General features: G+C 42.2%; 1 protein-coding gene across 1 annotated transcript in view; it reads right to left on the reverse strand.

Annotated features, from left to right (window-relative positions):
- Positions 1–2180: 2180 nt before the first annotated feature.
- Positions 2181–22629, reverse strand: part of crfb4 (cytokine receptor family member b4) — a 62071-nt gene continuing 41622 nt past the window's right edge. The window contains exons 5-7 of the mRNA XM_056464917.1: positions 3737–3881; positions 3414–3568; positions 2181–3333 (exon numbers count right to left, since the gene is read on the reverse strand). Of these exons, the coding sequence (XP_056320892.1) occupies positions 3202–3333; positions 3414–3568; positions 3737–3881 (432 nt within the window). The 3' untranslated portion in view covers positions 2181–3201. The remainder of the gene's footprint in view (positions 3334–3413; positions 3569–3736; positions 3882–22629) is intronic.

The following is a 22629-nucleotide window of genomic DNA, read 5'->3' on the forward strand; positions in this document are numbered from 1 at the left end:
GAAAGACTAGAGATGGGTTTGCTCCAGGCTGTCTCTGCTTTTTTTGGAAAATATTCCAATCAAGTATATTTTTCTGATATTCATAACCTCCACACTAAGTTTGATTCATTAAGAAAAAATCCTGAAACCATGACAATCCCTCATCATATAATGGGTAGATGGGGGCTATCTTTACTGGACATTATTTGTATGAAACTTTCAACAGCACACATAAGAGCTCAGTCAAAAACTGTTATTATATCTAGATTATAGCTTTTTATATTGTCAAATTTTTTGTTTCTACCTTCTAATGTTAAGCTTTTCTGTTTATGTGTACTGTATGCAAGGCCGGCATGTCCATAGCGGCGACCGAGGCGGCCGCCTAGGGCAGCAGAATAGTGAGGGCGGTGTCCACGAACTCCCTGGTCCTCACTTTTATCCGCGACACCCACCCCTCCCTCCCGGCCCTCACTTTCTTTTTTACTTTCGGGTTGAGGGCGGCATGATCGCCATTCGCCTAGAGCGCCAGTTCAGCTTACTCCGGCTCTGACTGTATGTATCTCATGATGTAACAGCTGTTAATTTGTACTTACTTAACTTCTACTCTTTTTTTGGTTTAACATTATTCTTTTTTTCACAGCAATCTTTTGACTTCTGTTAAAAAAACAAGTCGACCTGGTTGGGAGGTGGGAATTCAAGGTTGTTTTACAATATAGCCATATGCTGTACTGTATCCTTTCTATATTAAACAAAAACTGAAATAATAAAAACAATCCTTCATAAAATTTTTTATATTTTTTTATATGCGAAACCCAAATATGTAATACATATATATGTAATTTACATATATTTCTTTGTATTATATTTATATATTCATACAAATCATTTTCATTAAAAAAATTGTATTTACTGTCCTGTGCTGTTATTTTAATTTAAATTTGCAAGTACTTACTATATATGGAATTGTGATATTGACCAATTTTATTGGTATTGATACATTCTTGCAGCAAATCAAACTCTAACTTAGACAACAATCAGACAAGTCTATGGACATAATTAAATATTCATTGATTAAACATTAAGATCAGTTGAATTTAATGACAAATGTATTAAACTGAATAATAAGAGATGCAAATCAAAAGTTTGATAGTGATATCATTATGAAGGGCAGTTCCAGAGCTGGAGAGAATTAAAATGCTATGTGTCATTGACACATTGGAGGATATTGCAAGATAGCCAATAATTCTGAAGAGTAAGAAAAAGGCCAAAATGCCTATGAGTTGGCAGCGCGCAGCTCTCACAGCTGATAGCAATATTACAGTTTTTCATGATTGCTAAAACACTGTAACCAACCTTTTGAACAAAATTTTTAAAACTATAACGCCATTTTTCAAAAAGCACACTCATTTTTTCCAAACTTTAAAAACTATTTCCTGCTTTGATACATGAGTTATATTTGGTGAACTTTTCCTGCAAAACTCTACACACAAATCTATATTTTTTTCAGTGCTTATATTTTGTCATTTAGAAAGCACTAGCATTCAATAATGTTAACTTGAGTAAGCATAGCTTGAGCTTAGTTAGCATACAATTAACCAAATGGAAACACTCTGACTCAAAATTTATCACACACTCATATAACTTGATAGATAAAGTCAAACTCATTCAGGTTTGAAACAATGGATCCAAAAAGACATAAGAAGAGATGTCAAGGACACTAGAGTGGAGGAGGAGAAGAAGAAGAAGAAAAAGAAGAGGAGGAGGAGGAAGAGGAAGTGGTGAAGGAGGAAGAGGAAAAGGTGGATGATGGACAAGGACAGGGAAGAACAAAGACAAGGAGACCTGCAGTCTTAGTTGAAATTCCAGCCCCTTAATTGAGCATGTCCTATTCCCAAGTTTTTCTAACATCTTTCTGCCTCCATACTCTCCCTTTCTAAAACCTGATAGAGGAGTTTTTTGGCATGGCAGTGGAAAGTGTATGACAGAGAAATTTATGTCTGTGGAAGACAAAAAATTATGTCTTTATGCCACAGGAGAAGCCTGCCTAGCAGAGTTACAGATTTTTTTCAATTGCTTGCACACTAAATGTTCCCACAATTTACAAAACCTTAACACTCAAAGAGCAAAACAGCAGCCTAGATTTGCACAACTGTAAGCACATTGTCAGCTTCACACTTTTTGCAGAACATTACACACAGTGATTTGCAAAACACTAAACACACTTTTATGCATCAGACATAGATATTTATCATGACATTTCCTTACAATTTCAAAGCAAATGCTTTCACAAGAACATGCACATGAACCAATTGATTAAACACAGCCAGTTTTCGGTTAAACCCAGTTTTTGGCATTCACTGTATTCCATGTTTGAAACTTGTGTGCTGTTTAGGTAAGGGGCCCTTTATTCACAGATGACCAAGAGAGCTATCATAAATATGGTTTTGGCCAATAATTTGATGTGTTAGAAAATCAGACAAATAATAATAAAATAATTTCCTGAATCACAACACAGATTTCAGTGTTTTTTTTTGTTTGTTTTTTTTGTTTGTGTACTATAATCTTGTACTTATTTTTTTGTTGTTTTATTTCAATGCAAAAAGCATTCTTAGCATAAATTATTTGAATGGTTTTCGGATGTGGAGATAAATCATTTTTAAAAAGTGTGTTTGTATTTTGTACTTTATAGTACTTGAATAAATAATGTGCCAGTATATAAACATTGGTTGCGTCTTTTGAGTTCATCATGTAAAAACATAACTTGCCAGTTTTGGAAATGTTGTTTTTAATTTATTGCACCATTGTGTAAGGCTTTATGTTGTAGTGTGTGTTTTTGAGTTAGGTTTTTCAGCAAGAGTGAATGGTTTTGAGAGTAGAGCTTCATTTTGACCTTAAATAGGATGTTTGGGAAATTTGGTGAGACGTTATGGCTTCATGTTTACTGTTCTGAGAATATGAGGCATAGTTTCAAGAAATGTGTTTAAGCAATTGAGAAAAACTGTAATGCATGGTCACAATATTCTGATGTTGTGCTAATTGTATTTAGTGTTTTGAAAATGTGGCTACAGATTGGGCAAATGTATGCTAGCAATTTTAGAAACTTTAATATGATTATGGTAAGTAAAAGCTTCTGTTCTGTAAACAAAAAAGTTCTGTCCTCTTTACTCCATTTTATATATGCTTAAATAGAATCCTCGTATTTGTCTGAAACGATAATAATTATTATATTTGCTGACTGTCCTGAGAGCTGTTAAGTTTCTTTTTATATATCCTCAACTCATGAATGGGCTCCTTCAGGCGAGTTCCCTCATGTATGGGCAAAGGTGCAGGTGACTGGGACCGTTGAGCCAAATACTTTAAGAGAAGACAGCAAGAGAAACAAGTCAGTAACAGAGTAACAGTAAGGAGTCAGTTGCCTTTTATAAGTTTGCTACCTGTTTTAGATGCTCTGGCAGATTATCATTGGGGAATACAATTCTATATCCTTTGTAACTGTACCACACAGCCATAAAGATTAGGAGAACAGCAACTAACACCACCAGAAAACTGATCAAAAGCACCACAGCTATAAGCCAGGGTTCTGCCTCATCTAAGAAGACATACAAATCAGTATATGTTAAATATTAAAAATAAAAGAAAAAGGATTAAAGCATGATCATAATAAACATTCAGTAAATGCTTATACATTCAGTAAATGCATACACTATAAACATGCATATAAAAAAAGAATACAGATTTTATATAGTAGAATACTTACTGCTGGGTGAATTTGTTAAACAGGTCATGTTGCTGGGCTGGCTTGTTTTATTCTTCAAATACAAAACTTCTACTTCGACACAGTAGTTTTCCAGAGGCTTCACCTTTGGCAACATAACTCTGCTCTGTTCTCTTTTTAGTTTGACCTGTTAAAAATGATTTACAAAAACATTAAATTACACAACTTGGTTAAGCAGGTATAGATGAAATGTTCCCTATTTTCTAATACAACCATGGTTGGCCCACACCTAGCCCTGAAGAAGTCGAAAGTGCAATGACGGATGGCATTGATGAGAGGCAGACTATGGGACTTGATAAATGATACTGAAGGTGATCCACGATAATATCCAAGTAAGTTAGCAAGTTACATGGCTAAAGTGATTGTGCACTGGCTACCATCGTATTGTCTATTCAACAGTGTTTGTTCTATTTACAGTTTTTTTTTTTTTACAATCGCTATGACAGTTTTTTTAATACATTTAACAAGTTTCCTAAACTCTTAACACGGTTAGCACAACATAAGTCTTGTAGCCTATACAATTAAAACATTTCTTGTTGCTTTGACACAAAATGCATCCAGTTAACACCAATTTAAAATGCTTGAACTTCTTTTACACACAAGCTCAACCTAAAAACAAAACAATGTAATTTTACAGTCAAATTTACAAATGCTTTAACACGGTAAGTCAGAACAGATAACATCATGTTCTAAACAGAACTTATATAGGCTAAAGTCAAAGTGAGCAGCTGTTCATATTGTGAATTGAGACACAAATATATTCCCTGTATTTTGAACAAGAATTGTGTGAATTGTATAGCCTACAAAGACGGATGTTGTGCTAATCATGTTAAGAGTTTAGGAAACTGTACTGAAAAAGCTGTCATAGCGATTGTAAAAAACTGTAACACAGTTAGCACAACATCCGTCCTTAATGATAAAACGCCCATAATGATGCTCTAAACGGGGTGGGGTGGATTAACAACTTCTTTAGAGAAGAATTCCATCAATTGTTTGTTTGCACAAACACGCATTTAAAATAAAATCCAATATCAGTTTTTATGAAAACATGCACTCGTTTTCCATATTAATTGAAATATATGTAAACTGCACATACAGGGCCTATGTTTGCTTTACTAATATTATTAAGAAGTTGAACATTACATATTCTATTCTAAAACATAAAATCACTTACAAAAGCTAACACGTATTTTAATATCATATATAAACCATATTAATAAATAAATAATGAGGATATTTATTATAAAATGAAATTTTATATTTATTATTTATAAGGACATTTTAAAAATCCTACTTTAATAATAATATTAATAGTATTAATGATGATGATGATTATTATTATTAAGAAGGATTTTGTTTATTTATTTAAAAAAAAATGTAAACGTCTACTTTTACAATTTGACACATGTAAACCACAGCGAAAAGTTCTAACCAACAGGCCCATGTCATATACAGTACAGATACTTAGTGAATAACCTACTATAAATTAAAATAATTAACGTATGCTACGTATGTGTTTTGTTTTCACAAGCTTTGGAGACGTAACTTAAATTCTGCCTTTAAATAATAGGTCACCATAGCTTTCAGCATGAGGATGTGTTCAAAATAACATCAATGTTTTCAAAGTGCACTGCGAAGGGAGCACAATTGTAAACATGAAGATTGCTAAAACTGAACTGTAAAATTAGTTTGAAAGCAAATTACAACTAAGAGAGAAGAATTTTATATATTTATACATTCTTGAATGTTAGGATGTTCTAAATGAATAGGGCATATGGGGGAAATAAGTGGGAATAGAACGCAGTCAGGAACTATGTTTCTAACTTCAGCTCTAGAGGTGTAGTTGCAAGTGCACAAGTTTGCGACGCAGTTTTCGAATGTTCGTTGGAACAATGGATTTAGGAAACAGCAAATGAACAAACTATGTTTGTAACGACGGAACTTACGACCTCAGTTGGCCAACGATGGTTTTGGGAAAGGCACCTCAGGTTATGTTATGCAATACAGTCATTACTGTACTACGCAGTGTGTTTTGCAGTAAACTACTCTATAAACCTGGAGTTCATTAGTACATACAGTAGATATACAGTACAGTACAGCATTTACATACACTGTGTCTATTTACTTTCAGAGAATCATGGAGTTGGAGGCCAATCAAGTCCCACATGAAATCATCTATGCCGACGAGGCTGGCTTCAACTTGGCGAAAAGATGTTGCCATGGGAGAAACATAATAAGCCAAAGGGCCACAGTCACCATACCGGTCCATAGAAGATATCAGGTGTGATGTCTGTGTGATGTCCAAATGCAAAAGACCGGCAGAATAGAAGATTACTTCTATTACAATTATGTTGTTTTTTTATTGTAATTGCAGTGCTTTTTCTGTTTGTATATCTTGCAGTAATGTCCTTTTGCAAATAAAGGCTGTACTGCAGCGATTCTGTGTCTATATATTTTTTTTTACATAAACTGAACATTTTATAAAGCTACTCTGAGATGGTCTTTCATGTTTTGTATTGAATTTCTGCAGCAAAAAAAAAAACAAAATTCATGCATTTACTAAACCCAAAAAAACAAAAATGAGGAGAGGCTTTAAATATAAGGACAGAGCTGACACATAAATTTATGCAGTTTCTTTAATTTTAGCTGATGATGGTGTTTTTTTTTTTTGTCAATGTCTCATGATTGACTAAATGTTCCTGTTGGAAGAGAACGTGTGTTAGTGTTTTGAATAATTATTTGATTTTGAAACATGTTTGCAGTGTTTTGTTAGACATAGTGTGTTGTGTTACTTTATTATTGTATTTATTTTTGGTGTTTAGTATACAATGTGTGACTTTGAGCATGAAATTAACCGTTTTGCAAATTGTATGTTTTAGGTGTGTTGGTGCGTTAAGAGTTTAGAAAACTTGTTACATGTTTTGAGTGTGTTTAGTCGATGGTTTTGACTTGTGTCAAAAAATATAAACTTCTGTGAGCCATGGCCTTAAGAAAAACATAATCGCAGTACATTCACAACTAGTGATCAAAAAAGTGCTGTTGAACCACTTAGCTTATTGCACAGTGATGTCTATGGAAAAATGAATACAAAGTCCTTAAGTGGGGCTGAATACTTTTTGGCATTCATTAATGAAAATACTGACTACAGTAGGTGAGAGTTCAAAGTGACTATTACCGCCGAGCCTTATACCGCCGCTGTTTGAAATAACTGCTGCTCTGTTTTTAGTGGTGTATTTAGACCGCAGTTTGTGAAAAAGCCACCAGGGGGCGCAAATGGACGGGATGCGAACGGAAAGAAATAGCCTTTACAGCAGCTTTAAATATGCTACTGTGCTTGTAAGTGATATTAAACAATAAGTCAAAGCATTATAAGTCCTTCATTAATCATTTAAAATTTGTTAACACACTTTATTGTAAACTTTTTAAGTGCAAAGAGGACTCGTTTTGGAATTGAAGAAAAAAAAGACAACTAACATGACACACACATTCAATACAAATAAGTAGTCTTAAATAAATAAATAAAGCAGTCTTTTAGCCTAAATGTTCAGTGTTTGCCGTTTTGATAGGACTAAGACAAGACTTTTTCATTTATGCTTTTATTTATGTTTTTATTTACATTTTCGTTGTTGATTATATTTTACAATCTTATTTTATGTCTGAATTATTGTACATAATAATAAACGAATAATGAAAATAAATTAATAATGAAAATATGCCTAAATAAATAATTTATTTAAAGATATTGCGGCGAAACACTGAGAAACGGTCAGGGGCATGGTCTAAAGAGCTTAAGTTGAATGCTGCTTCATCAAAAGCAGAAAAAATAAATTGACCTACCTTAAGCAGATCACTAAAAGTATAATAAAAAAATTTTTTTGCTCTCTCTCTCTCTCTCTCTCTCTCTCTCTCTCTCTCTCTCTCTCTCTCTCTCTCTCTCTCTCTCTCTATATATATATATATATATATATATATATATATATATATATATATATATTGTAATTATTTAATTATATATAATTATAAATATATTCTTAATAAACTTCCCAGCCACAAATATTAAAAAAACACAACTTGTATTAAAACTGGGCGAGGATTAGAAAGAATACGATGCTTGTTATATAATTTAAAATGTTATTCCTCTTGTCCAATTTCTTTATGCACATTTTTTCACTCGCTACTCTGCCAGGAACTTCGCCGCTAGAGAGCACCTTCAAAATCTCAATCTCATGGCTCATTCTTCACGAATATAGAATTAAAATAATGGCGCGTTTCATTGTGCATCCCGCGGGTGCAACCAACAAGAGTTGTGCATTTTAGTTTAACTTTTTGAGCGTTAAAAGCAGTTCGGTGTTAGTTTTTATTTAAATATATCAAGCCGAAACTAAACAGCGCATTCTCTCCGCCTCCTCGTTCATAACCTGCGGGACCGGGACGCACTGCTGAAGCAGGCAATAGAGAAACTCCGTCATTCATCATAATCTTAGCTGATGTTTCGGAGTCGAAAGAATATATTAAAGAGAAATGTTCTTTTAACAGTCACTATATATTTAATCTTTTTCTTTCTTTTTTTCCTGTCATTTCTCTTCAGCAAATTATATTTTTTAAAGCTGCTTGATTCTTTTAAAACCGAAAGCAGAGCCCGTCAATTGGTGTTTTTCCATAAGATACGTTTATCCTACGATAATTTATCCTCTGATCCTTTTGCATAAAGGTTTTAATAAAAAAAAACAGGTCACTTAATTACTTTCGATGTGCTAAAATATTTGTTAAACGAATGTTATTTAAAAAAAGCATATGCACATATTACAATTGTAAAATAGTCTAAAATGCATGGTCTAATCAGAAATAAAGGAAATTAGTTATATTTAATGCATAAAATAGGCTAGCCTTTTTATAAATTGAGTTTAATTGATTTGAAACTTTTAATTGCATTTTAACGTCCTGTATAAATAATAAAAGTTGCATCAGATTGACGAAAAAACGAATATTAATACCTGCAAACAGGGCCACGGTTACTTTTTTTTCACTGACTGGCATGACTGGCAAACGCGTCAGAAAAAAAACTGCTGAATCTCTGCGAATATTTGGTTAACTTATAAAACAAATGTCTGGTTTAGTGATGTTAGTAATGCATAGAAAAATGCAAAGCAGAATTCTCCTGAGCTGATTAAACCACTGATGACAGCGACGGAATCACTGGCCCACCACGTTCTTACGAACATATTTTATTTATTAAAGGTATTATTTCATTGACCTGAACATAACCAGTTATAATATAATTACTAACCCATCGTCTAAAGCAGGCAACACTCAATTCAGCTATGTTCTGTGTTTTTACACAGAAATATTTTCTTTTTGGCGAATGCTTGGAGCGTAATATAGATATCTTAAATAACAGGTAGTAGGGGGGTGGGCGATACACCGGTGTCATAGTCATCACCGGTGTGACATTGCGCCACGACATGGATTTTCTAATACCGTCAATACCGTAATAAATCAATTTTGCGCGGCTTGAACGGCTGCATTTACATCAATAATAGCTAATTCTAAATAATAAGGCATTCAATTTTCTTCAAACGTTCAGTTGTGGTCTGAATACATGTCCTTATACTACAGGGCTCGAAATTGCAACCATTTTGGTCGCATGAGCGCCCGAAATTTAATCTATGCGCCCTCATAATATATTTGGGAGCATTTGTGTGTCTGAATATAATTAACAGGGAGCTGTTACTGCAGGAAATGCAAACGGCTGAAGAGTGAAAAGTGCACAGGTTTGCAAATCTCACCTAAAGTTATAATAATAATAATGGCGCAGATGACAGCGATCATGACATGAGGTAAATGTTGATCCGCCAGCTGAGATCAATCGAGTGTTTTCGGAGAAGGTGCCCGAATCTTGATGCGTTGCATTCACCGCGTGTTCAGCGCAAATGTTTGCTAAATATAAAATCTAACACTGTACACATCATCGCCAAAGAAACTCGCCTTTACCAAGTCTACACTGAAACTACAGCTCATAACAAAGAGCGGAATTGCGCTGGTGGTCATCATGAGAATCCTGCTCTCTCTGCTCATAAATTGGTGCGGCTGACTCGCCTGCTTTATTCCACCAACACAGAGAAATGAAGATCAGCTCATAACGAGACTGAGCATTTACAATGACCCAAACCAAAACTTTTAAAGAGTGATAGAAGTGAAACTTTCTTTTGTCTGTTCTTCCTTGAGATGTATATTATTTTGCTATTGAAAGTAATACCATGATATTATGCCGTCACCGTTTAAAAGATGAAAAATACCGTGATATTAATTTTAGGTCATATCGCCCACCCCTAACAGGTAGCCTAGTTCAGTTCAGAAGTTGTTGTGCATAGAAACATTCATTTTCATAAGGCCCCATATTTAATGCGGTTTCGTTTTTAAACGTATAGGTTTTGTTCCGCCATCCGTCCGAGTTTTGGATTTTGTGTATTCATGTTTGTGAAAAACACAAAGTCCGCCTCTCCTTTCACTCTGTCCCGAAGCCCCAGCTGGCCCTCCTGGCATCCTCTGCGTAAAACATATGCTTGATAAGTTGACGGTTCATTCCGCTGTGGCAATTACAGACTAATAAAGGGACTAAGCCAAAAAGAAAATGAATGACGAATGAATGAATGAATAAATAAATAATAATAATAAAATAAAAATAAGGTAATAATCTTACACACAGATGCCGCGTAAGTGGCCTTTTTTAATTTAGAGATGGTACATTTGAATTGCTTCTGCCACTTCTTCCCCCACCTCAAACCTGAAAGTTGAAGAGAGAACTATAGCCTATTTACACCTTGATGCCTCAGCCTCAATAGCAACAGTTCACAGCCCATTTACGCCAAGACAGTGCAAGTTTAGCGGAAGAATGTCAAATCAAAATCACGCAGATGAAGCACACCAGCAACTACTATCATGAAACTATTAAAATGGCATTGGCATAACTAAAATAAATGTTTATTTGCAGCAGCTTTTTTTCGCGCAACAGAAATGCGGCGTTGGGAAGCATTTAATAAATAAAAGCAGGGTTAATAGTGACGTGATTCAAATGATGGATCTACGACAGAGAAACGCTACGGTTACTAAAGTAACCCTTCGTTCCCCGAGGGGGGGAACGGAAATGCTATGTGGAAACTTCCACTATGGGGATTTCGTCAGAATCCAATCATCTGAAAGAGTATAAAAACGGGCCAATGAAATGCCAATGAGTTGGCAGCGTCAGCGTGCACAGCTGGCGTCAATGACAATCAGTCATGCTATAAAGACGCAGCCAGTGCCATGCTCGACATCCTTTTCTAGCTGAAGAGACTTTCACGCTCAACAGCTAAGGGACAATCATGGCGAAGGAACATAGCATTTCCGTTCCCCCCCTCAGGGAACGAAGGGTTACTTTAGTAACCGTAGCGTTCCCCTTCGGATGGGGAACTCCAATGCTATGTGGAAACTTCCACTATGGGGAAATCTATGGAAAACGCCACAACGAAAGAACCTTACTGCGTCCCTGGCGAAGGGTGTGCCACGCAGTAGAGCGAGCGCACCTACAACGCCCCGAGACACAGTCTTCCAACGTGTCCCCTGGCCCTCACTTACCTGTTCAGAAACAGTTATGTTTTTCGGGGAGTCGCAATAACCCAGTAAAATAGGTTTTGATACGACAGTACGTTGGGAAAGCGTTCAGTCCCGATAGGGAGGACGCTGCGGAGCTCACCTGTTACCCAGAGGGGAGACCTGGTGACAACCTATGGACTAGCCCAGAGATGGGAAGTCCTTGCATAAGGATGGTTAGCAGGGAGGGAAGACACGAGCCTGCCCTAGAAGGGGGGACTATACCGTGGCTGAGTGAACGTATGGGATCGCCAGCGGGGATCACACATAGCAGGCACCTATACCCAGAACGCGGGCTGACCAGCGGGCATGCCGACAACGTAACGGGCCAACACCTGACTCCTCCGCTGAGTCAGGTGCTGGGGGCCTCGGAGGAACTCTGCAGGGTTCGCCAAAGAAATGGGGAACTAAACTGACAAAGCTGAAAAAGCGCACGTATCTGCGGGTTAAGGAGAGTGGCGCAGAAGCGTGTTTCGACACCTCAACCGAATCGTTTCCTCAATCACCAAGGGTTGTCTAATACCCTTGAGGAAACCGGCTCCACTCGCAGATTGTAACCTTGCAAATGTATTGGGTGTCACCCAACCCGTAGCTCTACAAATGTCTGTCAGAGAGGCACCGCGTGCTAACGCCCAGGAGGATGCGATGCTCCGTAGTGGAGTGTGCTCTCACCCCCGGGGGACACGGCTCACCCTGGCCCAAAGGCGAGGGAGATGGCATCCACTATCCAGTGGGCCAACCTCTATTTAGATACGGCACTTCCCATCTGCCGACCACTGTAATGGACAAAGAGCTGGTCAGAGGATCTAAGGCTCTGAGTGTGGTCCACATATATTAGCAAAGCGCGAACAGGACGCAACAATGAAAGGGCTGGGTCTGCCTCCTCCGCGGGCAGCGCTTGCAGGCTCACTACCTGATTCTTAAACGGCGTGGTAGGAACCTTGGGCACATAGCCGGGCCGGGGTCTCAGGACAACGTGAGAGTAGGCCGGCCCGAATTCTAGGCACGAGTCACTGACCGAAAATGCCTCCAGGTACCTAACCCTCTTAACCGATGCCAACACGACCAGCAGAGCTGTCTTCAAGGACAGAAATCTCAAGGATACTGAGTCGAGTGGTTCGAAGGGATCCCCACATAGGCTCGTAGCACTACCGTGAGATCTCAAGAGGATATGAGAGGGGGGCGGGGTGGAAACATCCGCCTAGCACCTCTGAGGAGCTGGATGATGAGGTTATGCCTCCCCACGGTGCCGCCATCCACGCATCATGATGAGCGGAGATGGTGGCCACGTAAACCCTCAGTGTGGAGCGCGACAGCCTTCGCTCCACCTGTCCTGAAGGAAAGAAAGCACAACACTGATCTGACAAGATCGGGGGTCTTCTCGGCGAGAAGCGCACCACTCAGTGAATAGACTCCACTCCAGGGCGTAGGCATGCCTCGTAGAGGGTGCACTAGCCTGAGTGATGGTATTAACCACCGCCACCGGTAGGTTACCTAAGTCTTCCTCGTCGCGTCTTATGGACCCCACGTGGAGGTTCCACAGAACTAAGCGAGGGTGCCAGATGGTGCCCTGTCCCTGAGAGAGTAGGTCCTCTCTCAAAGGGACTCGCCAGGGGGGGCGTCGCGAGGAGGGAGAGTTCTGATATCCAGGTCCGGTTGGGCCAGGGGCGCAACTAGCAAGACCTGCCCCTCGTCCTCCCTGACCTTGCACAGAAACTGCGCGAGTAGGCTCACTGGGGGGAGTGCATACTTACGCATGACTCGGGGTGGAGTCGCCATTCTCCCGAGGAAGGAGCTGCCGTGAGAGCCTGTTGGCTGCACGGTTGAGCCCATCCGGGGTGTGAATAGCAAGCAGCGACTTCAGCCGCGTATGACTCCAGAGGAGCAGACGGCGAGCGAGCTGAGACATGCAGCGGGAGCGTATACCCCCCATCCGGATGGAATACGCTACCGCGGCCATGCTGTCCGTCCTGACCAGCACGTGTTGCCCCCTCAGCACCGGTAAAAAGCGGCGCAGAGCGAGAAACACTGCCAACAGCTCTAGGCATTTGATATGCCAATGCAGCTGGGTTCCCCTCCACAGGTCCGCAGCAGCATGCCCGCTACACACGGCCCCCCCACCCCATACTGGAGGCATCTGCCGAAACGACAGCCTGCCTGGACACCTGACCTAGGGGCACACTGGCCCGTAGGAAGGAGGGGTCCTTTCCAGGGGGTGCGGGTGCGGTGACACAGCGCAGTGACAGTCACTCGGTGTGGGCCCGCGTGCCATGCGCGTCTGGGGACCCGATCGTGAAGCCAATGCTGTAGTGGTCTCATATGGAACAATCCGAGCGGCGTGGCCGCGGCTACGGATGCCATATGCCCCAGGAGCCTCTGAAATAATTTCAGGGGGACCACTTTTTTTCCTGTCGAACTCTCTCAGACAGTTCAGCATTACCTCGGCGCGCTCTCGTGAGAGGCGCGCCTCCATAGTGATCGAGTCCAGCTCCAACCCGAGAAAGGAGATGCTTTGCACGGGGGCGAGCTTGCTCTTTTCTCGGTTGACCTGAAACCCCAACGGGCGGAGGTGCCGGAGCACCTTGTCTCTGTGCATAATCAATTGCTCCCGAGAGTGGGCTAAAAATCAGCCAGTCATCGAAATAATTGAGCGTGCGGATGCCGGCGAGCCGAAGGGGCGCGAGGGCACCCCCCGCGAGCTTGGTGAAAACTCGCAGAGACAGAGAGAGCCCGAAGGGGAGGATCTTGTATTGCCACGCTCGACCTTCAAACGCAAACCGCAGAAACTGCCGGTGGCGTGGAAGTGTGGAGATATGAAAATACGCGTCCTTCAGATCTATTGCTGCAAACCAATCCTGAGGACGAACGCATCGCGTGATGCGCATCTGCGTAGGCATTCCGAAGCGCAGCCTGTGAAGGCAGCGGTTCAAAATGTGCAGACATAGCATTGGCCATAGCCCACCGCTTTTTTTTTTTTGGGGGGGGGCACGATGAAGTGCGGGCTGTAAAACCCGCGCTCCATCTCGGCTGGAGGGCCGGCTCGATTGCATCCTTCGCCAGGAGGACAGCAATCTCCTCTCGCAAGACAGGGGCGGACGCAGGACTGACCCTGGTCGCCCGTGAACCTGGGCGGCCGTTTAGCAAACTGAATCGCATAGCCGAGTCTGGTCGTATAGATGAGCCATTGCGATGGGCTGGCCCGCGCTAACCAGGCAGGCAGAGCCCCCGCAAATGGTCCCACCCGCACGATCGCTGACGTGCCAGCGGCGGGGCAGCGTGGAGTGAGTGGGCTCATCCGGGGAGCGCTGGGGTCCCACAGGAGAGCAGGAGAGGAGATGTTCTCGTCTCGCACTCAAACTCCAGGAGAGGGGCTGGGAGTGGAGAGAAAGGAGACCGTTCTCTTCTCAGGCATAGCGTCCCAGACTGGCAGTGTTCGGGCTGTCACATCCCGAGGAGGGGTAAAGTGCTCTTTCACTGAGGATTTTGATGGCGTTTTTTTTTTCTTTTTTTTACGCCTTTAAATAACGTGCCCCGCCCTCCAGCGGGGAAAGAGCAAATTCCCTCCTCCCCAGATGGCCTGCCTCAGGGACGCTTCGCGGTCCGTTTTACCGAACTTAGCGGCGCCCTGAGCGGGGGACGCTGGTTGCCGGCGCGATGCTCGGCGCAGCCGCGTGGCCGGAGGCGCAGGCGGCGAAGCAAAGCGGCGTCCTCGGCGAAAAAGCAGTGGAAGTGGATGGCTCGGCGGGGGGGAGCGGTCATACAATCCCGCCGATAGAGACCTCGCCCATCGCCTCCGACTGCTCTATCACCGGCGTGAATTCCTGGGCGAATTCACCGCCAGTGTCGCCGAACAGGCCAGCCTGGGATATGGGTGAGTTAAGAAAGCGAACTTTGTCAACGTCACGCACATCACCAGGTTTAGCCTGAGGTGGCATTCCTGGATCACGGATGTGATCATCGTCCTTCCCAGGGCACACACAGCCGACTTTTTTTTTTTTTTTTTTTTGTAAGAGAATAGTCGGTTGCGGTGCGGAGCGCATGCTCAGTCCTGGGTCAGAACCATCCTCGCGCAGCCGGGCCAGCGCCTGCGCTTGGTAGCGCTGGTAGGTGGCCCTAGCGTGCATGGTGAGGGGGAAGGCGCACGCAGCACACTGCGTGAGCCTACTGTGCCCATCCAGGAAGAAGGGGATGGGGAGGCTTAGAAGGTCTCGCCTTCATCCTCCACATCACACCCCTCTAATAGGTCCGGCCGTGGGGCTGGGGGATAAACCATCTCCAGAGCCACGGCCGAAGCAGCCTGGGGAAGCACAGCCGCAAAGTCTGCTTCTGGATTCGAGGCCGCGCTCAAAGTCCCGGAGGGAGCGAGCGGGTTCGAATCCTCGTCAGACCTTGACAGCCCAACCTCCAAGGATGGTGAGGATGGAAGCGCACGCAGATCGGGCAGAAAAAAGTGCCCTCAGGACAGCGTGAGTTTACTGTGCACTTCCGGGAAGAAGGGGACGGGAGGCTTTGAAGGTCTTGCCTCCTTATATCCTCCACATCACACCCATCTAGTCGGTCCGGCCGCGGGGCTGGGGGATAAACCATCACCAGACCCACGGCCGAAGCAGCCCGAGAAAGCACGGCCATCATGTCTGCTTTTTAGATGCTAACGCCGCGCTCTCCACCCTGGAGGGAGGGAGCAAGCGGGCTCGCATCCTCATCAGACAATGACAGCCCATCCTCCGATGCAGCGATGGACATCTGACCCCCGGTGTCATCAGGTGAGAGAGCGACCATCCAAGGACAGAGCGCTTCTCTTCACCTGAAGCTTGGATGGAGCGCGTGGAGGAGCGAGAGGTCCGCGGCCCGGGGGCGGCGGATTTACTCTCACTGAAACCCTCAGATCTGCCCGAGTGCCAACCGCAGTGCGGGGGACAACTGGGGTGGGTGGCTCTTTTGCAAGAGCGAGCCGCGATCTTAACTGCGCAACAGACATGACATCAGTGATGGCATGCACTGCCCGCGAGCACCGCATTAACATGCTGGACCCCCAGACATGAAACGCTGTGCTCGTGCCCATCATCCGGGGATAGGAAACCACCGCATCCAGAAACGCACGGTCGGAGTGACGTCTTGAAAAAGACGCGCTGCACGACCGTGTTGCTCTTTTAGGAAAGCTTTTTTCCTATATACAAACCGCTCTTGGAGGACCGGACCCAAAGGACGCCAGGCAAGGGAGAAATACCCAGCTCGACCATCTGCCACTGCGTATACGCGCTCTGGACCGGGAGAAGCTGCTTCTCGATCTCTCTCTGTAGACACAGGTTGGAGATACCCTCAAAGACTCTCTCAGAAGCTTCGTGAAAGGCTCTGAAAGCGAAAGGATGTCGAGCATGGCAAAAGATAAATTTATTTAATATTTCACTATGCATTTCATCTGATAGGCTAATCTTTATAGCTTAATTAAACACATATTGTCAAAACCCACACATGTATGAAAATGAAAATGGCATTTATTTTATTATTAGACTCCGATTTGTTATTTGTTGCCTAGGCTATTTTCACATTTGAGGTGCTTTATTGGCATGACAAATAACTGTACATTCGTATTGCCAAAGCAGTGCAGCGTCACTGCGTACAAAGACAGTGCAAAAAGGGCAGTAGTGCAAACAATTATGAACATGCGGTGGAGGCGCACTCTAAACTCACACTGGAGAAAACTGGACTAGTGGATATCACGAAGACACGCAGCTTAATTTATTTCATGTTTTGCTTAACTAATTCTTTGAATAAAACTATTGAGCTACTGTATAAAGGGAAAAAACGCAGAAGAAATTTATTTTAGCACAGCTGCCAGTCATTTTCACATTAGTTTTTCAGTTAGGGATTAATATTAAAGTAGCCTAGTAAAAATGTCTATACTATAATATTATAATTTGTTATATCCATTATTATTATTATTGTTATTATTATTATTATTATTATTATTAAGCTATACAATTGACAAAACGCAGAACCCTTAAAAAAATTTGCTTTCATTTTGACATAGCTAAAGCACACGTTTAAAGTTATGTAAAAAAATAACATCCCATTCTACAGCAGCAGACAAGTTAGGCCATTAAAAAATGCCTTTTGCGTTTGAAGATGATCGACCTGCAAAGTTATGTTTACAGTGTTATAAAAGAAAAAGGTAGGCTATTTAGTGCATGTGGATTTACCGCAGACAGGCTTTCTGTTTGGCTAATGCCTAAAAATGTAACTAAGTAACACATTAATTTTAGCAAATATTTTTAAATGGCATTTAAAATTTAAATTCATTTTTTTAATTTAATTTAACATTTAAATATAATTTAATTTAAAACATTAATTTTTTCCTCGCTGATTTTGGTTGGGTAATAAAGCGTGATGACTCAGATATGATCTAGTTTAGCTTGCATGTGTGGGCATATTTTGACGTCTTTACCTAAAACTTTAAACATTTATAATATTTAAAATAAAACGGAAAGAAATAAGGAGACTAACATAATTTAAACCACTTGTTTGGTGCTTAAACCATGATCTTTCTGCATTAATGTAAACGGCATCGTTGCCTTCATTAATAAAATCGGTAATAGCGAAACTGCATTATTATTACTATAAAAAGTAGGACTATATCGGTAATGCAAAGTAATGAATGAATAAATAGCCTAAATAAAAGGAACAAGAAAGGACCAAATTCAGTCATCAGGTCAAGTGCAATGGGATTGCGCCCTTGCGCCCTCATTTATGATATCCTGCCGCCGGGCCTGCTATAGCGAAACTTTATTGTTTGAGAAGAAACAAAAACGGAAACTGTGCATGAAAACCTGGCTGGGAAGACGGCGATAGCATGAATTTTCTGTTCTTCAACGAGAAAAAATAAATAAATAAATAAAATAAAAAATCGCAGACACGGCACAATGACGGCGTTAATTGTACAACGCAGTGTTTATGATCATATTAACAACTAACATTAATATCAATAACTCCTCTGGCTTTAGACTTTACCTTTTAGAGCTTGTTCTTGTCGGCGCAATATAAGTTTCTTGCATGTATAGCTACGAATCAGATTATGAAGAATGATTAAGAGCATGCTTTTCCTTTATTTCATCCTTTCCGTAAGGTGTTTTATTTATTTATTTATTTATTTATAATTTTTTAAATAATGATGACAATATTCACTGTCTAAGTATTCCTCGGTATACTACCAACAAATTACGCCCCTGTACCCAAGTAGCCTACCTAAGTTATTTTACATTTCATGTAAAAAATAAGAAATCAAAAAAGACCAAAGTATTATGCTAAATATCCGTACAAACGAACATGTTTGTTGTTTAACTTTCATAGATAAAACAACACAATACAGCCTATAATAATGTAGGCTAGTTAAATAGAAATAACTTTAACTGCTTGAAACAGTAAACGTTACATTTTAGAAACTTCACAAATACTAATCAATAATAATATAAATAGTAACGAAGAACAAAAATATTAGCCTAGGCTTGTAACAACATAAGTCAGATGTTGAAAAAAAAAACTGCTTCTCTCCGCCTTTGTTTTCTATTCATATTTTAAATTCTTTGCCAGAAAAACTAACATGTTGACTTTGTTCGGTTTAAGCAGAGACTTATTTGAGATTACAATGTTTCCAGCAGCACTGAGACGGTGTGACTGTAGCGCATGCAGATACTTTTTCGCAACCGTGGCAAAGAGGGTATCTTGCTCCGCCGCCTGCATTTCTCGGAAACCAGCTCTACATCGCGGAGCGGAGCGTTCTCAACTACTAAATATGCTGCTCCATTTCTCATCATCTACTATTTATCAGTTTCTCTTTTGTATTTGGCCATTTTTGAAAAGGCCTCTCTGCCATACCTGGCTGGACTAGCTGGGCATTTGCGTTCAGTAGATGACACCGGAGCTGGCTCCGCATTTCATGGGCTGGGTGACATGACCGCAGCTCTGGAGGTTTGACGTGTTTGTCCATTTAACACTTATTTTTCTAAACAAGCCCAACAAATAGCTTCATCCTAATTATTGATTCGCCTTTCTCGTTCGCCACGAATCCAAAATGTTTCCAGATTGGCCATGTAATATAAGTTTTCCAGCGAGGTTCATGGCTGAACTTGAACTTGCTGTATCACGTCTAAGTTAACGTTATATTCATAAATGTTTAGGCTACTTGGCAACAAAACAGAAAATGTGTGTTCTAGAGTGATTGTCATCACGGTGACCGTCACAGCCCTTACATATGACATTGCATACATGTTTTATAAGCTATAAAATGAAAGCCTCAGTTTGGTGCGGAGTTATCATTATACCAAAATTAAGAAAATCTTTGGATTTGTTTGATTCGTAGATTGTAGGCTATTTTAAAAGCTGATATTATATAAGAACTATTAATAACTGTAATTTTCAAAAAAATAAAATAAATAAAATAAAAAAGGGGTTTGTTGGTTGTAGCCCACCCTAAATCATCAACAGCCTGCTTTTTTAAGTTTATAAAGCGGCTCCAGACAGCACAGAGGTGATCTGCATCAGCCCTGGTTAATGTCAACTCTGTGTGAAACTGTGACCAGACATATCCTTCTTTCAATTTGCTTCTTTGGCAAAATGCGTCTGTAGAAACGTGTGTTTGCATGTGTTACCATCCAAAGAGTTAACAAATATTTGTTGTACATTTAGTGGCCGATCACAAAGCGCACGCCTTAACGTTCCAAAAACGCTCCTCCATCTTTAAAAGTTTGCCATACTCGCATTGACAACCCAAACCCCGCTGTCACCTCAACAGAAACCCTGCAGTGCTTTCATTTGACTGAACAATGAAACAGAAGTAACACGCTTTTCCGCTCGAGCACACAGCACACAACGGCAAAACTTGAAGCGCGCTGAGCGAGCATAAGATCATGTTTATTACTAAGAAACCTAAATCAAAATTATATTTTAATTGAACACATCTGATCACATAAGGTACGCACAGAAAAGTCTGTTTAGTGTTGTGGAAAGGCAAAGCTGAATATCTGTGGTTAAACTGCCACCCAGCGGTCAAAAGCTGCTGGCGCACCAAGTGCCGCTGTCACTGCGGTATGAATGGCGCCAAAAGGAACACATTGAAGTAGTAACATCTGTATGTGTGGATGTATGTCCTGAAGTAGTAAAGTGAATTCTTTCAGAAGTCCCTACAATCTACTGGAAGACATCTGAAAGTCTTGTGCAACAATGGTGGAGAATATACATCATCTGTGATTTCTTGAAAAAAGAAATAATTTAACATGAGCTTACAGTGCCCAAAACCCTGAACAAAATGGAGTAACTGAACAAATGAATAAAACACTGCTGGAAACAGTGAGATCAATGTTAGCCGATGCAAAGCTACCTCAAAAGTTCTAGGCAAAAGGACTATCAACAGCTATGTATCAAAGTCCAATTAAATCTGTCTGGACAACCTGGACAGGTGAGAAGTGATGTTTTGTAAACAAATTTCGGGAGGAGCACGTGCAGAAGTTTCAGTATCAAATACGTCGTCGACAATTATTCTATTATCCAATCAGTTCTTGACCAAACCCCTATATATACACCAAAGCTGTCTTACCTGCAGCATCTTATGACTTTAGCATCAAAACTTAGACGCTGAACCATGTCCGAGATTAATCTCTTCGCAGAGGACGATGCTTTCCTTGCCGAGGCTCCTCTGAGATCTCCCGCCGGTACCCAGAGCACCGTAGCCCCGCAGAGCACACCAGCTCAGCCCGCGGCTCCACCTCAAGGCCGCCGTTCAACCAGAACCACGGCCATTGGATCACGACGGGGCTCACTATCTCCATCTCCCAGAAGGCAGTCTTCTCCAGCCTCATCATTCGCCTCAGCCATGTCCTTCGTCCCAGCCACGGGGATAAGCACTGTCTCCGACCTCTGCCAAGCATTGGCCAGCGCAGGCGTCATCGTTCCGCGTTGAACCACCAAGGCGGATCTCCTAGCCATGTATAACTCCTTGCAATCCAGAGCACCACTTCCTTCCATCACTCCACCGTCCAAAACCATGAAAAAATCCAGCCAGGTCCAAAATAACTCCATACCAGCGTCTGGATCCTTCAGCGAGTCTGGGCAGAGCCCCAGGTCCCGATGACGAAGGATCTCAATCCCTGGAAGTTGGACTCCACGCCGGCTCTAAGCACGTATAGCGTGAGCTTGCCTCCAGTAGAGGCACCAGAAGCTCATCCCCAACTCTATCCTTGCCCCCCCCCCCCCCCCCTCCAACTCAAGAGCAGGGTCGCTACAGGTAGCACAGGCCCAAATCCATAATCTGCCTTCCAAGTTCCCACGAGCAGTGCGAGCGTGAGGCCGCCTCCGCTTCCAGCTCAAACACCAGCTCCTCTAATTCCTCCTCTTCTTCCCCAGGTTTTTTCAGGCCCAGACGCAAGTTCCAGGGTGAGGCCGCCTCCGCCAGCCCCTCCTCTCTTCTCTTTTTTCTTCCACCGGTGATCCTAGGGCCAGCAGTAGCTCGAGCATGCCTCCGCAAATGGCTCTAGCCTCCAACTTTCTTTCAGGCCCGGACGCAGGTTTCAGCGTGAGGCCGCCTCCGCTGATGTCACTAACGTCAGCAGCCCCTCCTCCCTTCTCTTTTCCTTCCACCTGTGACCCTAGGGCCATCAGTAGCACTAGCATGCCTCCGCAAACGGCTCTAGCCTCTAACTTTCCACAGCCAGTTTCTCACACTAAGTCTTTTTCTCTGTCCACAGCTATGCCTCTACCCGTTCCACCCAACGCCCTCACCCTTGATCCTCCACCCGTCTCCAACACCATCAGGAGCCAAATCCTGTCAGGTTTGGATGTTGATCTATTTTCTCTCCTCTCACCCATTCCACCCGCATCGGTAGACCGCCAGATAGATTGCGGCCAATTTTCAGTAACCCTAAAAAACACAGCTAACATTAAGTCCCGCATCTTATCTTTTGCAGAATTCACCGTAGCATTCTGACGCTACACCGACGTCATTTGTTCCGTCTATCCCCACATGAGGCGCGAGCTCAATGATTATCTTGCGACAGTCGCTGAGCTTGCGCTCTCATATGGAAACTCCCATTTCTATACCTACCACCGCCTTTTCTCAGCTAAATGAGCCATTCGCATTTCACAATGGAACCAGACCCCATTCTGGGGAGCCATAGACACAGATCTTCACAATAAATTCTTTCTCGGTTGCCGCAGTATATCTTGCGCGATCTGCTGATCCAACACCCACCCCACCG

Source organism: Danio aesculapii, chromosome 9 (genome assembly GCF_903798145.1).
Source record: "Danio aesculapii chromosome 9, fDanAes4.1, whole genome shotgun sequence".
NCBI lineage: Eukaryota > Metazoa > Chordata > Actinopteri > Cypriniformes > Danionidae > Danio > Danio aesculapii.